The sequence below is a fragment of the Citrus clementina genome, unplaced genomic scaffold (assembly GCF_000493195.1).
Source record: "Citrus clementina cultivar Clemenules unplaced genomic scaffold, Citrus_clementina_v1.0 scaffold_5, whole genome shotgun sequence".
Taxonomy (NCBI): domain Eukaryota; kingdom Viridiplantae; phylum Streptophyta; class Magnoliopsida; order Sapindales; family Rutaceae; genus Citrus; species Citrus x clementina.
Genome location: NW_006262201.1, coordinates 23971686 through 23986446, shown reverse-complemented (window position 1 = coordinate 23986446; position 14761 = coordinate 23971686). Strand labels below are relative to the sequence as shown.

The 14761-nt window shown below is 33.0% G+C and overlaps 1 protein-coding gene across 1 annotated transcript; it reads left to right on the top strand.

Moving 5' to 3' along the window:
- Positions 1–12916: 12916 nt before the first annotated feature.
- On the top strand, positions 12917–14431 carry LOC18041175 (3-oxo-Delta(4,5)-steroid 5-beta-reductase). The gene is made up of 2 exons (XM_006432460.2): positions 12917–13061; positions 13147–14431. The coding sequence occupies exons 1-2, from the start codon at positions 13023–13025 to the stop codon at positions 14290–14292; spliced, it is 1185 nt and encodes a 394-aa protein (XP_006432523.1). The 5' UTR covers positions 12917–13022; the 3' UTR covers positions 14293–14431.
- The last annotated feature ends 330 nt before the right edge of the window (positions 14432–14761 follow it).

The window sequence follows — 14761 nt, the reverse complement described above, 5'->3', positions numbered from 1 at the left end:
TCAGAAATTCATGAATGCTATAGTCAATAAGAAATTGTAAGTGCTTGAAATGGGAGAGGGGAGAGAGAGAGCTCATTGATAGAAGTTTTTGTTTTTTCGTCCTATGCAGTGGTTTATTAAGAAAGTATAGCAAATGAGGTTATTTTAAGAATTAAAAAGGATATCTATAGAAAAGGGGTTTGACGAGAAAGTTAGAGGTGTGCCAATAGTCAAAAACTGTACTGAATTTCGAGCTTAAAAGCATTCATTTTACATTTCTGATTACATGCCTTCAAGTTATGACCACTCGACGTTCAAAGCCTAATCCCAGTCCAATGCTTCTTTAATTTGTTAGTCCGTCGTAACTAACTGATTCAAAGGACATGAAAAGGAAAATGGGAAAGAAAAATAAATTGTGAAAATATAATCCATTAGAATGAAACATCCATAATTTTTTAACTGGAGAGCATTATTTAGAGAGAGGAGAGAGAAAGATAATGGGTGAGAAATGAAATTAAAATAAAGGTTTGGGCATTTATGTCATTTTTTCATAATTATTCCGGTTAGGGAGTATAATTGTAATTTTATTGAGTCAGAGCTGTCAATACTTAGAAATTCTAAAAGATTGTTCATAGCCTATTCTCATAATTCTTGGGGAAGAGTAGTAAATTGTTTATGTCGATTTTAATGCGTGTGCAGAAAAATTTACCTTTATATTTAATCCTACCGAAGCTTTGATGGTAGATATAAGGTAAACAAAAATAGTGTTGCGGTTGATTCTTTACCACTGCATAGGTGTTAAGTAATATGTTTTCTTTTTTTAATAAGAATTTCTTATCTATATTATTTTCTTATTTTGGAGGACTCCAATTTAAGGAATAAGTAACTTTCCCTTTAAGACTTAACTTATTTAAAGAGGAATACAACTTGTACAAGGAAAATGAACATTTTTCCTACAAGAAATAAATAATCATTATATATAAGGAGGTTGGGTTCACTTGTTATATAAAAATTAGCAAGTGAACAATTTTGAATGTGAGAGAAACAATATGTCTATTGAGAGATTTAGTGTTATTGGAGTTTTGGCTGTGAGAAAAATGCCAGAGTAGTTGAAATAATTTTTCACATAATAAAATTTTATGTCTTTTTTTTTTACAGTATAGTTTTTCTCCTGTATTAGAGTTTCCATTTAAAATTCTTATGTTGTATAATTAGTTTTATTCTTCATCTGTATTTTCTATTTATTATTTGTTTGATATTTTTACTTGCAAGATCTTGGATCGAATTAAAATTTTGTAACAAGTGGTATTAAAGTTAAGGTTGCAATGCAGAGCAAATATATCAGCAAAGAGGGTTTCAAAACTTGTGAAGGTAAAATAGAAAGTTTAATGGGAGAAAAAGTTTTGGCTTGGGACAGATTGAAGTCAAAGATATATGTTTATCCAATCTATGTTAAACAATGAAAGTAAAGACGATGTAAACCATGTTCCCACTGATGGAAACTCCTAGAGGTGTGTAGACAATCAAGGCATCTTAATAAAGATTGTTGGAATGAGGCAGGTTTGGCAAGTAGATTTAAATTAGTAGATGGAAATACTAGTAATCTCATCTAGTGGTGTGTCTCTTTTCTTCACGAGAGACTAATTTATCCTTTTTGGCGTGTCATGAAAGAGAATGTGTTACTGCTAGCAGGTCCATAAATTTACACGCAAGACATAGTTTGACATTTATACAAGGTGTATGGTAGAATTTTTATGTTAATGGTTGATGACTCTTAAGGAAGCCAAACATGAGAGTAGGATTTTCAGCAAGGTGACCGAGATGTGCTGAATATGTGTACTCTATATAAAGTGGAGTATGATGATTTTCAATGTGGAGAATTATAGTCGTGACAAGATTTTACCCATGATAGAGTGATTCTCATAAGCCCTATATGAATGTGATTTTGGTGGAGGAAAGAAGATGCAGACAACATGCTTGTGTGGATACACGGTGGATTATATATTTTTTTTTTCACTTAATCAAAAAACTTGTTAAGGTGGAGATTGTTAGGAAATATGTCTCCTTTTTCCAGTATAAGGGTTTTCAAGGCTATTTTCTTATTTTGGAGAATTCATATTTGAGGAATAAGAAATTCCTCATTTGGGACATAACTTATTCAAAGAGGAATATAATTTATATAAGGAAATAAAAACTTCTCCTATAAGAAATAATCACTGTATATGAGGATGTTTGGTTTGCTTGGTCATATAAAAATAAGCAAGTAGACAATTTCTAATGTAAGAGAAACAATAAGACTATTGAGAGAATGAGTGTTATTAGGATTTGGGGTTTGAGGAAAATACTCAAGTAATTGCAATAATTTTCCATGTAGTAAATTTTTCCCTCATTGTCCTTAGTTGCATGATTTTCTCTGGTACAAGAGTTTTTTTCATAAATTTTTGTATTGTTTGATCACTACAAGAAAAAGGACCTATTATGACAGTCCTTTATGTGACAGTTTTTGGTGTTGAGAGTTACAACGATAGATCGATGATATTTTTTTTTTGTCATGCGTTTATGACATACTTGTGATATAAATTTCATCTATCAAGCACTTATGATAGACTAGTGATAAATTATTTGGCTATCAAAAAACAATGACAAGTTTGTGATATAATTTTGGTCGTCAAACAATATTTTTATTTTGAGTTTATTTTGCAGGGTTGACTGAAAATTTTAAAATGAATGAAAAAGATAAATAAAGAATAAACAGTACCATTTGGGTTAAAAGTTTTCTCTTTAAACAAGGAACGACACCGTTTAGATTAAAACTAAATAAAAATGAAACCCTCTTTAGTTATCACTCATCGTAATTTTTTTTTCTCAGTGAGTATTGGCACTTTTACTCTTGTCTCTTGCTTAGTCACTCTCATCAATCTTACGCTCACAAAGCCCTTTTCGCCCAAAATCCTTGCATAGGCACTGAACTGCCGCCGACATTCTCTTGTATTTCACCGTTGATTTAGGCCCTCACCAAGAACTACAAGGAGTGCCTATCAAACGCGTGTTCTGCCACTATTGAATTTCAATACCCTAACTGAGAACCTTCACTGTAACATATGTGAATTAAATAAAGGAATAAAATGAGGTGGTTAAAAAGTTAGAATAAGTAAAAGAGGAAGTTGGAAAACAGAGCAAAACAGAGACACACGTGTGAGAGAGTGAGAGAGAAGCTATCAAACCCGACCTGGAACCCGCGACCTTGACTCGGTCGTAACTTCCATTTCTGGCCACCGTTCCGGTCAAGCTTGGTACCAATTTGAAGCTTGAAGACCGGCCATTATACCCTTGCCGTCCACGTCACCGAAAAACAACCAAAATGCCGGCGACCAAAGCTTGAAAACCCTCGACTTTTCCACTTTGCTCCACTGGGATTTTCGCCGATTTTGGGTAACACCACCGGTTGGATTTTGTTCCCCGAGACTCCCTCTTCCATTTACGACCATCCACTGCCACCAGGGACATCGTTTTGCCGTTGATCGGTTGAAGGAGTTACAACTTTGGGAGCTCGATCCGGAGCCATCACCGCGCGTGGGAGGTCACCACTGCCACCGTTGGACTCAGTGTGACCATAAATTTCAGACTTGACCTTCTCGGCCAGCGTTGACTAAATTTTGGTGACCATTGACCTGGAAGGGCATTTCGGTAATTTCACACTATAAGGGCAATTTTGTAATTTTTGAGCCTGTGGATATTTTAGTAATTCCTAGAATTGAGGATTGGGTGTAATTATGATTCCGAGGGTAATTCGGTGATTTACGATTTCAGAGTATGTTAATGATTTACGAACTCAAGGGTATTTTAGTAATTTTATCGACACGAGAGTTGTAAATTATGGATCGAATTTCGTTTCGAGTTTATTGCATAAATTTAGTCGTAATTTCGATTTACAGAAAATAATTATGTCGTTTCCATAATTTAGGGGGATTCGCAAGCGAGAATCGGTCCGCGGACGTGGACGATAACGAGCGTGAACACCGTCACTGTGAGTGGAATATACAAAACTTAATTTCATAGTTAATTATAATAGTAAAGCATATTTGAGAAATAAGTATTTTAAATGTTCTGATTTAATGATTCCCTTGAAATAGATTTTATTCACGCATTGGTATTTTATTAAAATGTTTGGTTAATGATTTTGCGTATCGACTTTGAATAAGCATGATAGTATTTTAAAGATAAGAAAAGTGGATTCAAATGTGATATGATTTAAAGTATGGGTAAAAGGTATGTGAATATGAGTATAATGATTGTTTTTGAAATCATTAGACAATACCATTCCCTTCCAGATATAGTGATACACATGATATGAGATGAGAGGCCTTTGGAGCCCATCTGAACACACATAGAGGCTTTGGACCGTGTGTTTGAGCATTTTTGTCTTTTGGGGGCATATGCATGCAGTATGATGATTACAAATATACAAATATGAGATATAGACAGATATTGAGATACATATAATACATATGAGATATAGGCCTTTGGGGCCCGTCTGAGCACACACAGAGGCTTTGGGCTGTGTGCTTGGGTGCTTTTATCCCTTGGGAACTAGATTATGTATGCACAGATATGATGAGATATGAGATGATATTTCCCTGTCTATCCGTGTAGCTCCGGGGCGTGACGGTACCTAGATAGTACGTCATTGCCCGTCCGTTGAGGTCCGAATATGACGAGGTTATTTCCCTGGGTACTTGTTTGGTGATGATTTTCAGATTTGTGTATTCTATATGCTTTTCATTGTTAGTAATTTGATTTAAATGTTAAATGATTTATTACTGGTTTCTCGCATATGGTTTGATGAAATCGTGTTTGGAAATGATATGATTATTTCTTTTGAAGTAATAATTGATTTTTAAAAACTACTATCCACTCACTGATCTCACTGAGTTTTATACTCACTCCATTTTTATTATATTCCTCCCCCCCATCAGGAGGTTGCAGGTACATTAGACCAACCCAACGACTGTAAATATATTTTGAGTATTGGCCACGTGATGGTGTTAGAAGATATAGATGATTTTGTTAGGACATCTTGGTTATCTCGTTCTTTTGGGATTGTATAATTTTGTTATATTATTCTTTTGGGATTAAGAATAAACTGAGATATTAATATTAGTTATAATATTATCTTTTGAGATTCTGGAGATATCTTGAGTAAAGCTCAGTGTTGTGGTTGAGGATGTTGAACGTTGGAGTTTGTTGTGTATTGAATTATATTGGGAGTGCTTGTCTTATATATTTGCAGGTTGGGAGTGTTATATATATAAAAGAGACTGTCGATTTTTTGGCAAAATCCTTACTAATTAGATTATTATCAATCCAGTTTGGATGAGGTTAGATACACTTACCCTGGGGTTCGGGGAGGGTCGTTTCATTCACTCACCCACTGCTGCAATCGTTTGAATAATACAGGTAAATAATGTTTCTAGTGTTGTGTTCCATTTCAATTTTAATGTTCTTGTCAAACTCAAACCCTAGATATGTAAAACTTGAGAAACCTAGATGTGTTCTTGTCAAATTCGAACCCTAGACACCTAAATCTTGAAAACCCTAGATGTGTTGTCATCAAATTTAAACCCTATACATGTAAAATTTGAAAATCCTCGGTGTGCTCTTGTTAAATTTGGATCTACTTGATTGGTATTTTATGTTTAATTATTTTTGAAATTTTAAACATTTATTTGATTTTTTTTGGAATTCAATTATTATAGTTTTATCATTAAATTTGATTTAGGCTATGAAGATCCTTGCCAATTTAATCGTGATGGGTGTTGGGATATTGACCAGGCTTGCTTATCATTGGGGCTTTTCTAATAAGTAATCTTTTTTCTTTTTATGGATGCGTGGAACTGTATATAGATCTTACAAGCTTGTAAGCCAGTGATACAACATGGTGGAATTTGGGGATCAGTTAGGACACTTGCTCATGGTTATGAAATAGTGATGGGATTGCTTCTATTCACCCCGGTTGCATTCTTGGCGTGGTTCCCATTTGTTTTAGAATTTCAAACAAGAATGTTGTTCAACTAAGTATTTAGTGCATAAAGGTTTACAGATTTCTCGTATTCTTGGAGGACAGAGGAAGGAGAAGGACAGATCCTCCAAAACTAAGGACTAAATGCCTGTTGCTGTGATTATTCTTTTTCTTTTTTGAGAATTACAATTTAATTTAAAGAAAAAAACTAAGGAATAAATGCATGCATACATAGATATATCCATCAGCCCGATCAATCAATCTTGTAATTTGTGTGTGTGCATATATATATATATATATATATATATATATATTGATCACATGCATACACAAGTATTTATTTATAAATATAATTTCATAAACAATAGTTCTAGTACTCCTACCTAGCTTGTAAAAGTAGATACATATAGTTAAAATGACTTCATCTTGTGCTGATAAATAAATAAGCTAGTTATCTTGAAATTATTAGAAAAACATGAACTGAGGAATTAAATCTTATGCACACGTTGTATTTCTTTGAAGTTTCTAATTAATCTCTTATTATTACTAATTATCATTCCTATTAGCTAGTTAAGAAATTTGATTGGAGAAAAGTTTAATTATTTGTAATGCTATTGGTGCATGCTTGAGGTCGAGGATAGGCTGATCATTTCCCTTTAATTTGTGCAGACGATTAAAATAAAAATTATTAATGGATGAATGTATGATCAGTAGTTTTATAGTGTGCATATATATGTATATATAATAATATCCTCGCTGGAGGAAGAGATATGATCACCCACTCACTGGCATTTTCCCTGCGTGTTGTACGATCTTGGAAGACAAATCGTTTAAAACTGATTTTGGTCTTAACATCATCCAGTATTTATCAAGCTCCCTTGATTGGAAATGTGGAAATGTTGTGCTGAATCAGAAAGTGGATCCTGTTGTTTACTGGGACCCTTACCTTCGAAAGACGTCACTGACATTTTCTTCAAAAAAGGTACTTTCTGCATTCCGTTACTCTTGGATTTAATCTCCAATATCTTGTATTGGGTAAGCACTATCTGAATTTGTTTGATTACTTAGGGTTTGACTTTCGATACCTAAGAGATACCCACAAAAAAATAAAAATAAAAAATAAAAAATTGACCAGCTAGGAAATTGATAGTAATGGAGTACAAATTGGCTTATGGGTCCTGAGGATGCATTTCCTGTTTGATACTGCATGCTTTTGCTTGATTGGAAGTAATGAATTTGGACTAATATTTCTTTTTGAGACTTAACCACTAGTATTGGTTTAAAGAAACTTTCTATGCATCCTTTCAATTAAATAACTAACTACTGTCCTCTCTGTATTTAAAGAAAAGAAAAAAAATGTTTACATACATGATAAATGTATGTTTAGATATTTTATTTTATTTCCTCTGTGTTATAAGCACTAAAATGAATTATGAGACAGTAACTTTTGATGACTGTGAGGTTCTAACCATTTTTCATCCTGAACTATTAATTTGATCAAATAAATCCCACGAGGAATAAAGCTGTTTGGACTTGAATATGATATATGTAAGAGGTAGGCCAATCATCTTCCTTGAATTTGTGGATACTAATATAGACATATTCAAACGGTGCCAAGGCAAATATTACATGACCAGAGTTTGTCTCTACCAGCTCCAGGTGTGGAACACAATCATAATTTCTTTAATCCCTTTTAGTGCCTTACTCCAGAGAAGGGAAAAAAGGGGTCTCGCCTTAGTTTTCACTGAGTATTTTCGTATTCTATTATTACTTGTATTTTTTTTCCTTTTTGTAGATGTTATTCTTAATATTTTCATGTGTAAATGCTTATATTTCACTTAATATTTTCAATTGATGAAATGGGATACTTCTTTCTTGGCTTGGGGGCTGCTGGATTTTGCTGCTAGAAAAGGACTACATTTTGCATAGCTTTAGTGCTGGATGTTGCTGAATGCTGAGTACTTTGCTTTGGTTTTGGATTGGTCTTTTTTGGCTGTTGGCTTGAGTTTGAAATATTGATTAACTATTGAATTGTAAAGTTTCAATTGTATGTTTTTGAAATTTAGAAGTACTTTGGATATTTTTATGGATAATAAAGTTCACTAATTTAGTTCATTAGTTTTGGATTTGATTGCATTTATTAATTTATTTTCTTTGATATAAAATTTATAATTTAAATTTTAAATTGAGGAAACTAAAATTGCATATTTTTTATTTTTTAAATTAATAAATAAAATAAATAGTCAATTTTAAAAAAAATTGTGATTGAAAATACTAGTCACAACATTTGACACACAACTTTTATCCACAAATACTAATTACAGTTTTAATTTCATAAAACATAAAAATTAAAAAAAGCCAATTTCCCTTATATAAGTTGTATGACTGAATTATGACAGGTAAAATTTATCACAACTTGTGACGGGTTTCTGTCTGTTATCTTTTCTTGACGCTGGCTACAATGACAGTAAGGATAACCGTCATCCACCCCCTAAGATAACCGTTTTTGCCTGTCATAGTAGGCCATTTTTCTTGTAGTGGATTGATTTTATTCTTCATCTGTATATTTTATTAATTATTTATTTGATATTTTTATTTTCAAGATCTTGAGTGGAATTAAAATTCCCCAACATTAGTTTTAGATAGAATCTAGCTCATTAGGAGTTATATGTAAGCCAAACATGAGTGAGCCCTTTGCATCGATTATGCAATACAACCCCACCAGAATGTAGAAAGACAAATATCAAATTGAATTTGGATCACTTGCTTGTAATACTACATACTTAAGGAGCCATAACACACAAAACTATAAGGGTATTAAAATTTGCACTCTAAAAACTAAGGAAGAGCTATATGAACTTATCGATTTCCTCTCTAAACCCTCATTTTAATTAAGAACTTTATTATCTAAATAATTTTTAAAAAATTTCTTAATTAATCCTCTCTTCTCTTTCTCTTCTTAATTTTACAAATTCTCTTCAATCCATTCAAATATATTCTTTTACCTATAAAGAATAAGTATTACTAACTAAGAAGAACAAAATCCATCATTTAAAAATGAATATCAACAAATTTTTATCAGTCATGAAAATGAATGAATATCAAGAAATTAATTTTTACTAAACACAAAAGCTAATGAATATTAAGGAAAAAATTTCTTATATACAGAAAGCATGAAATATAGATCATAATATACTAAGAAATGTTAAAAAAAATTCAAAAGAAAGTGAAATTGAGTGTTTTGTTTGTAGACTATATATGAGAATAATGGGAGAGTATGTAATTGTAAAGTAGAGAAAGAAAGTAATTGGTGGGGTAATTTCGAGATTTTCAAATTTTAAAACTTTAATGATAAAGTTATTTTTTAAAATAGTTATAGAGAAGAAATTAGTGGGTTTAAATAGCAGCAAAAGCTAATCTAAGTGCACGACTTAAAAGTGTTTAATTTACTCCCAAGTGTAAGAGTGCCTAGTTAAACTATAGCTCGGTGAGTCACTGAATCTGAGGTCGATCTACAGAGAAAATATTTAATTTTTTTTTATTTTAAAATAATGAAAATAAATTTTAAAATGTGCAGTTTAATTTGATCAAAACTATAAAATTAAATTAGTTAGGTTCTAGATCCCCTCTTAGTAACAAATACAATTTAATAAATTCTTTTTATTTTTAGGTTATTGTCCAAATGATTAATTGTATAAATTACAATTATTTTCCCAATAATTTTATTACGAACTAAGTACTTAGTGTACCAAAATTTAATTTGTTTACAATAAGTTAAAATACTAGTTTACCATACTTTATACTAAGATATTAAAAATTCATTATGCTAAACCCCATGTTTGTCTACAATAAATCAAAATTTCAAAATATAAAATATGGATAAAATTAGATGGAAAATAATTAATTTCTATAATTAAAAATAGAATTTGTTTAAATCCTATTTTTTTACTAAGAGTTTCATCTTCCCCTAACTATTAGTATTTAGCTAAACATATTTGAAATAAAAGGAATTATTAAAATTAAAAAAAAACAACATAATGAAAAAAAGTATTTGAAAATTGAAAATAAAACTAATTTTATTTATTGAAAATTTATTACAAAGAGAGATGAGAAGAAGAATTTGAGGGGAAAGCAGAGAAGGAAATGTGTGAAGAGGTGTGTTCCCCCCTATCTATTTATACTAATACATGATTAATCCACACCACACAAATAAATAAAGCTAAGTATATCTTAACCATGTATTTGTCATACTAATAAAACATAAACCTAACTTAATCCACTCAAGCACATCTAACACATGCCACTAACAATTACCACACCTAATATAGTAAAAGTTTATAATTTCACAATTACCACATTTACCTTGGTAACAACTTATAAATTTACAACAAAAGTCGCAGATCCTGATCGACAAGGACCTCATTTCTCAGGCTTTCGGAATCCAAATTTGACATCCGTACATTTATTTGGAGTCTCAAATTGTGTGAAATTATTATTTTTACCTAATAAACACACAAAATCAAATATTTAGAAAAATAATTAGAAATTCATAATATGTTACATATTTACAAACGTAAATTATATTATTAGCACAAAATAACATTTTTACCCCTTAATAAACATACAATTTTTAACACTAATCTCTTAGCACTACTTTTTAATAACAATATGTATTAAATTGCCATAACGGACAAGCCCACGAGAGTAGAGATGTACTATGGCTTCGTGCCTCCTGTGTAGCCTTTCTTCAAGTTGAACACGGATGGAGCTCGTAAGGCCTCGGATTTGGCTTCTGCTGGTGGCTTAATCAGAAACAATTGTGGAGAATGTGTTGAAGGATTTTGAATGAACATTGGGCTGTGTTCAATCACAATTGCTGAGCTGTGGGGCCTTTATCAGGGTCTCCTCATGGCATGGAACGGGGGTATCAGATCGATGATTGTTGAGGCTGATAGCTTATGCGTGATTTAGCTTTTGGAGGCTCAAAATGATACGCTTAATGCTTCGTCTCCCCTTGTCAAGAGTATCAAGGCTCTTCTCGCTCAAAATTGGCAGGTTTTTGTGCACCATATCTACAGTGAGGCAAACTTCGCACCTGATTTTCTTGCTACTTTTGCTCTCTCGTTACCTCTTGGGCTCCACAGTCTTCTTTTTCCCCCTCCTGGTGTTGAATTCTGGCTGCGTAGCGATACCTTAGGGACTGCGTTCCCTCTTACTGTTAAGCCTTAGCTACTTTTGCTAGGCTCGTTTCCCTTATCAATAAAACAAAAAAAATATTGCCCATAACTGAAGTCAACTTTATACAATTAATCGAAAATGTTAATATTAATTCAACATACCCATTTATCACATACCATGAACCTTAATTTCACGTCTCTCAATCTCATCGTTTTATTATTGTTGTCTCAGTTAATTTCCGGACATAGTGAGACATTCATCAAAGCCTAATAAATTTAGACACTTTTTCTTCTTTCTATCTCAGCTTGTTGATTCCGTGAAAGTTATACCTACTACATTTTCCTAATTAATTGGTGAGTATAAATTACGTAAACTGTTTTATTGATATACTTTTTCTATGATTTTCAAATTTTACACAACAGCCAAATTTTTTTTCATGATGGCAGATTTATAGAGGAAATAAAATTTTTTGTTCAGATGGATTAATAAGATGAGAAAGGAAAAAAAAAATCTTCCATTCATTCATGTGAACAACTTTAGCCATTTCCTGAAATTAAAAATAAAAGTTCATTTATTCGTATATCAAGTTTCACAATCAATTGTACCAAAAGTTCGCGTGCAAATGGCTGAGATTTTCAATTTGAGTATAATTTTGATATTTCCACCGACCACATATGCGTATTGTGTTCATTTTATGTTTTACACCATCTGATAACGAAAAAATTTGATGTTTTGGCTTTTAGAGTCTTGTCAATTATTTTCTTATAAACAGGTCAAATATCTCTTTATCAAACCCTCAAAGAAGCGAAATAAATTAAGATTCTATTTCTTACGGAGGTTGGGCATCAGTGACTTAAAACCTACAACAGTAAAATACTAAGTACTAGTCGATTAATAGTCTCTTTATTTTTTAAAAAAATTATTTCATAATTATAGCTTTTTTTCTTTTTGTCGTAACTGTAAATTAAAAGTTACTATATCTCATTATCAAACAAGTCTTAAATGAGAAACAACTTCTAAATTAAATGGGATGTCTCTCTTTTGCTTTTTTTTTAATAACGTTTGCCAGGAGAGGATGAGATTAGAAACTACAAGTAATTAAAGGACTGTTTATGGAATTTGGATTTAATACTGAGTTGATCTATGCTTAACTATTCATAATCTTCTACCACATGTACATGTATAACAATATATAGTTAAGATTCAATTAGTTTTATATTTGTATCCAATAACTATCAACCATATGCTTCTAAAATATTAGTAAAAATAGCAGCTCGACAGTAAATTTAAATCCCCCTTTTTTTCCAAAATTGATATTGAAAGCTGAAAAGTTATAGACTACTGTGCCATAAGCAATTTAAAAATTGAGAGACGTATTTGATTTTAGGTTTAAACCTGGGCCCCCTACGGAAACTTCCGTAATAAACGTAGAGCGATTTTAGTGCAATGATCACCGACACTGGCCTACTAATTTATTTGAGTTGGCACCGAGCTTGAAGAACCGTGGGCACGCAAATTGACTGACAATGATAGTACGAAGTTGGCCTTCAGCAGGAACCTCATTTCACCACACATTAGTGCATTAGATTTCACCAGACATTATTGCATTAGATCTTTCAATATGGTTCACATAATCTAACTTCAGTTGAATACGTAATTTCCTTCTAGAAAGTACTTGTATAATTGGCAGTCTCCTCTTTATGTGTGAACAGAGTTAGATGTTTATGATAATGTAAACTATTTCAAAACATTGTGAAAGTCTATTTACACAGTTGTCAACTCCTCTCTATAAATAAAACTAGAAGCAGAAACCAAACCTATCATCAATTTTCAAATTCACCAAAAGATGAGCTGGTGGTGGGCGGGTGATATTGGCGCTGCGAAGGTAAACATCAACTCTGTAGTTAAGTTAGTGGACATGTAACATGCTGACATTTAAAATAATGTTTGTTTTATTTTTACTTGTACAGAAGAAATTGGAAGAAGATAAGCAGCGACCTCAAGATTACCAGAATGTGGGACTTATATTAGGCGTGACAGGAATTGTAGGCAACAGCCTAGCAGAGATAATGCCCCGATCGGATACTCCTGGTGGCCCATGGAAGGTCTACGGAGTTGCCCGACGTCCGAGGCCCGACTGGAATGCCAATCGCCCAATTGAGTACATCCAATGCGACATTTCTGACCAGGAAGAGACACAAGCCAAGCTCTCAAAACTCACTGACGTCACCCACATCTTCTACGTGACGTGGGCCAGCCGTCCCACTGAAGCCGAGAATTGCCAGATCAACGGTGCAATGTTTCGTAACGTGCTCCGTTCTGTAATCCCGAACGCACCGAATCTCCGCCACATCTGTCTCCAAACGGGAGGCAAACATTACGTGGGTCCATTCGAGTGTATTGGCAAGATACCGTCTCACGAACCTCCTTATACAGAGGATTTGCCGAGGTTAAACGTACCACTTTTTTACTATACTCAAGAAGACATATTGTTTGAAGAAGTTGAAAAAAGAGAAGGCTTGACTTGGTCCATACATCGACCTTTCGGAATATTTGGGTTTTCACCTTATAGTTTGATGAATATTGTAGGCACTCTCTGCGTGTACGCTGCTATTTGCAAACATGAAGGTTTTCCTTTACTATTTCCTGGGACGAAAGAAACTTGGGAAGGCTTCTCAGAATATTCGGATGCAGATTTGATTGCGGAGCAGGAAATTTGGGCGGCAGTGGATCCTAATGCAAGAAACGAAGCTTTCAATTGCACCAATGGAGATGTTTTTAAGTGGAAGCATTTATGGAAAGTGTTGGCTGAGCAGTTTGAGATTGAGAATTATGGGTTTGGAGATGAAAAGGGTAGTGAGAGGGTGAGATTGGAGGAAATTATGAAAGGTAAAGAAAGTGTGTGGGAGGAGATTGTGAGAGAGAATCAGTTGCAGCCAACAAAATTGAATGAGGTCGCTGTTTGGTCGTATGCAGATATGGTGATGAATGTTGGTGCGGGTTATTCAGTTAGCATGAACAAGAGTAAGGAGCACGGGTTCCTGGGTTTCAGGAATTCTAAGAATTCCTTCGTTGCTTGGATTGGTAGGCTAAAAAGTCACAGGATTGTGCCTTAAGTAATTTTCTTTTTTGAATTTGGTGCCTTACTTAAACATTTTATTGATAGTTCAAGCTGTGATTGTTTGGCTGCAAGAAATACAGCTTTTCTTTGTTCTTTGCTTTCCAATCAACGAAAAGTTTCATTTTACGTGGAAATGAGATGTTTTTCTTTGTTATTGTTAATGAGTTAAATTAAAAAAAAAAAAGTCACAGCCCTGTGACTTAAGTAATTTCCTTATTATTATTTTTTTTTGGGATTTGGTGCCTTAGCTATTGAAAAGTCACGATTTAGCAACATTTTCAATTATTAGTTCAAGCTGTGATTGTTCTGCTGAAGAAATGTAACTTTTGTTTGTTAATCAATGAAAAGCTTCATTTCAGGTAGGGAAAAAAAAATTGCTGTGTTATTGTTATTTGTTGATGGGTTCAATAAATATACTTAGCTAAATTGTCGACCTGGAGAAAAACATTCATAATACGTTTCTA

What these genes read in the sequence shown, in the direction of transcription:
- LOC18041175 (XM_006432460.2), top strand. Translation starts at nt 13,023, where the DNA reads ATGAGCTGGTGGTGGGCGGGTGATATTGGCGCTGCGAAG. An exon ending in GTGATATTGGCGCTGCGAAG is followed by an intron (nt 13,062 to 13,146) that starts GTAAACATCAAC and finishes TTACTTGTACAG; the next exon opens with AAGAAATTGGAAGAAGATAA.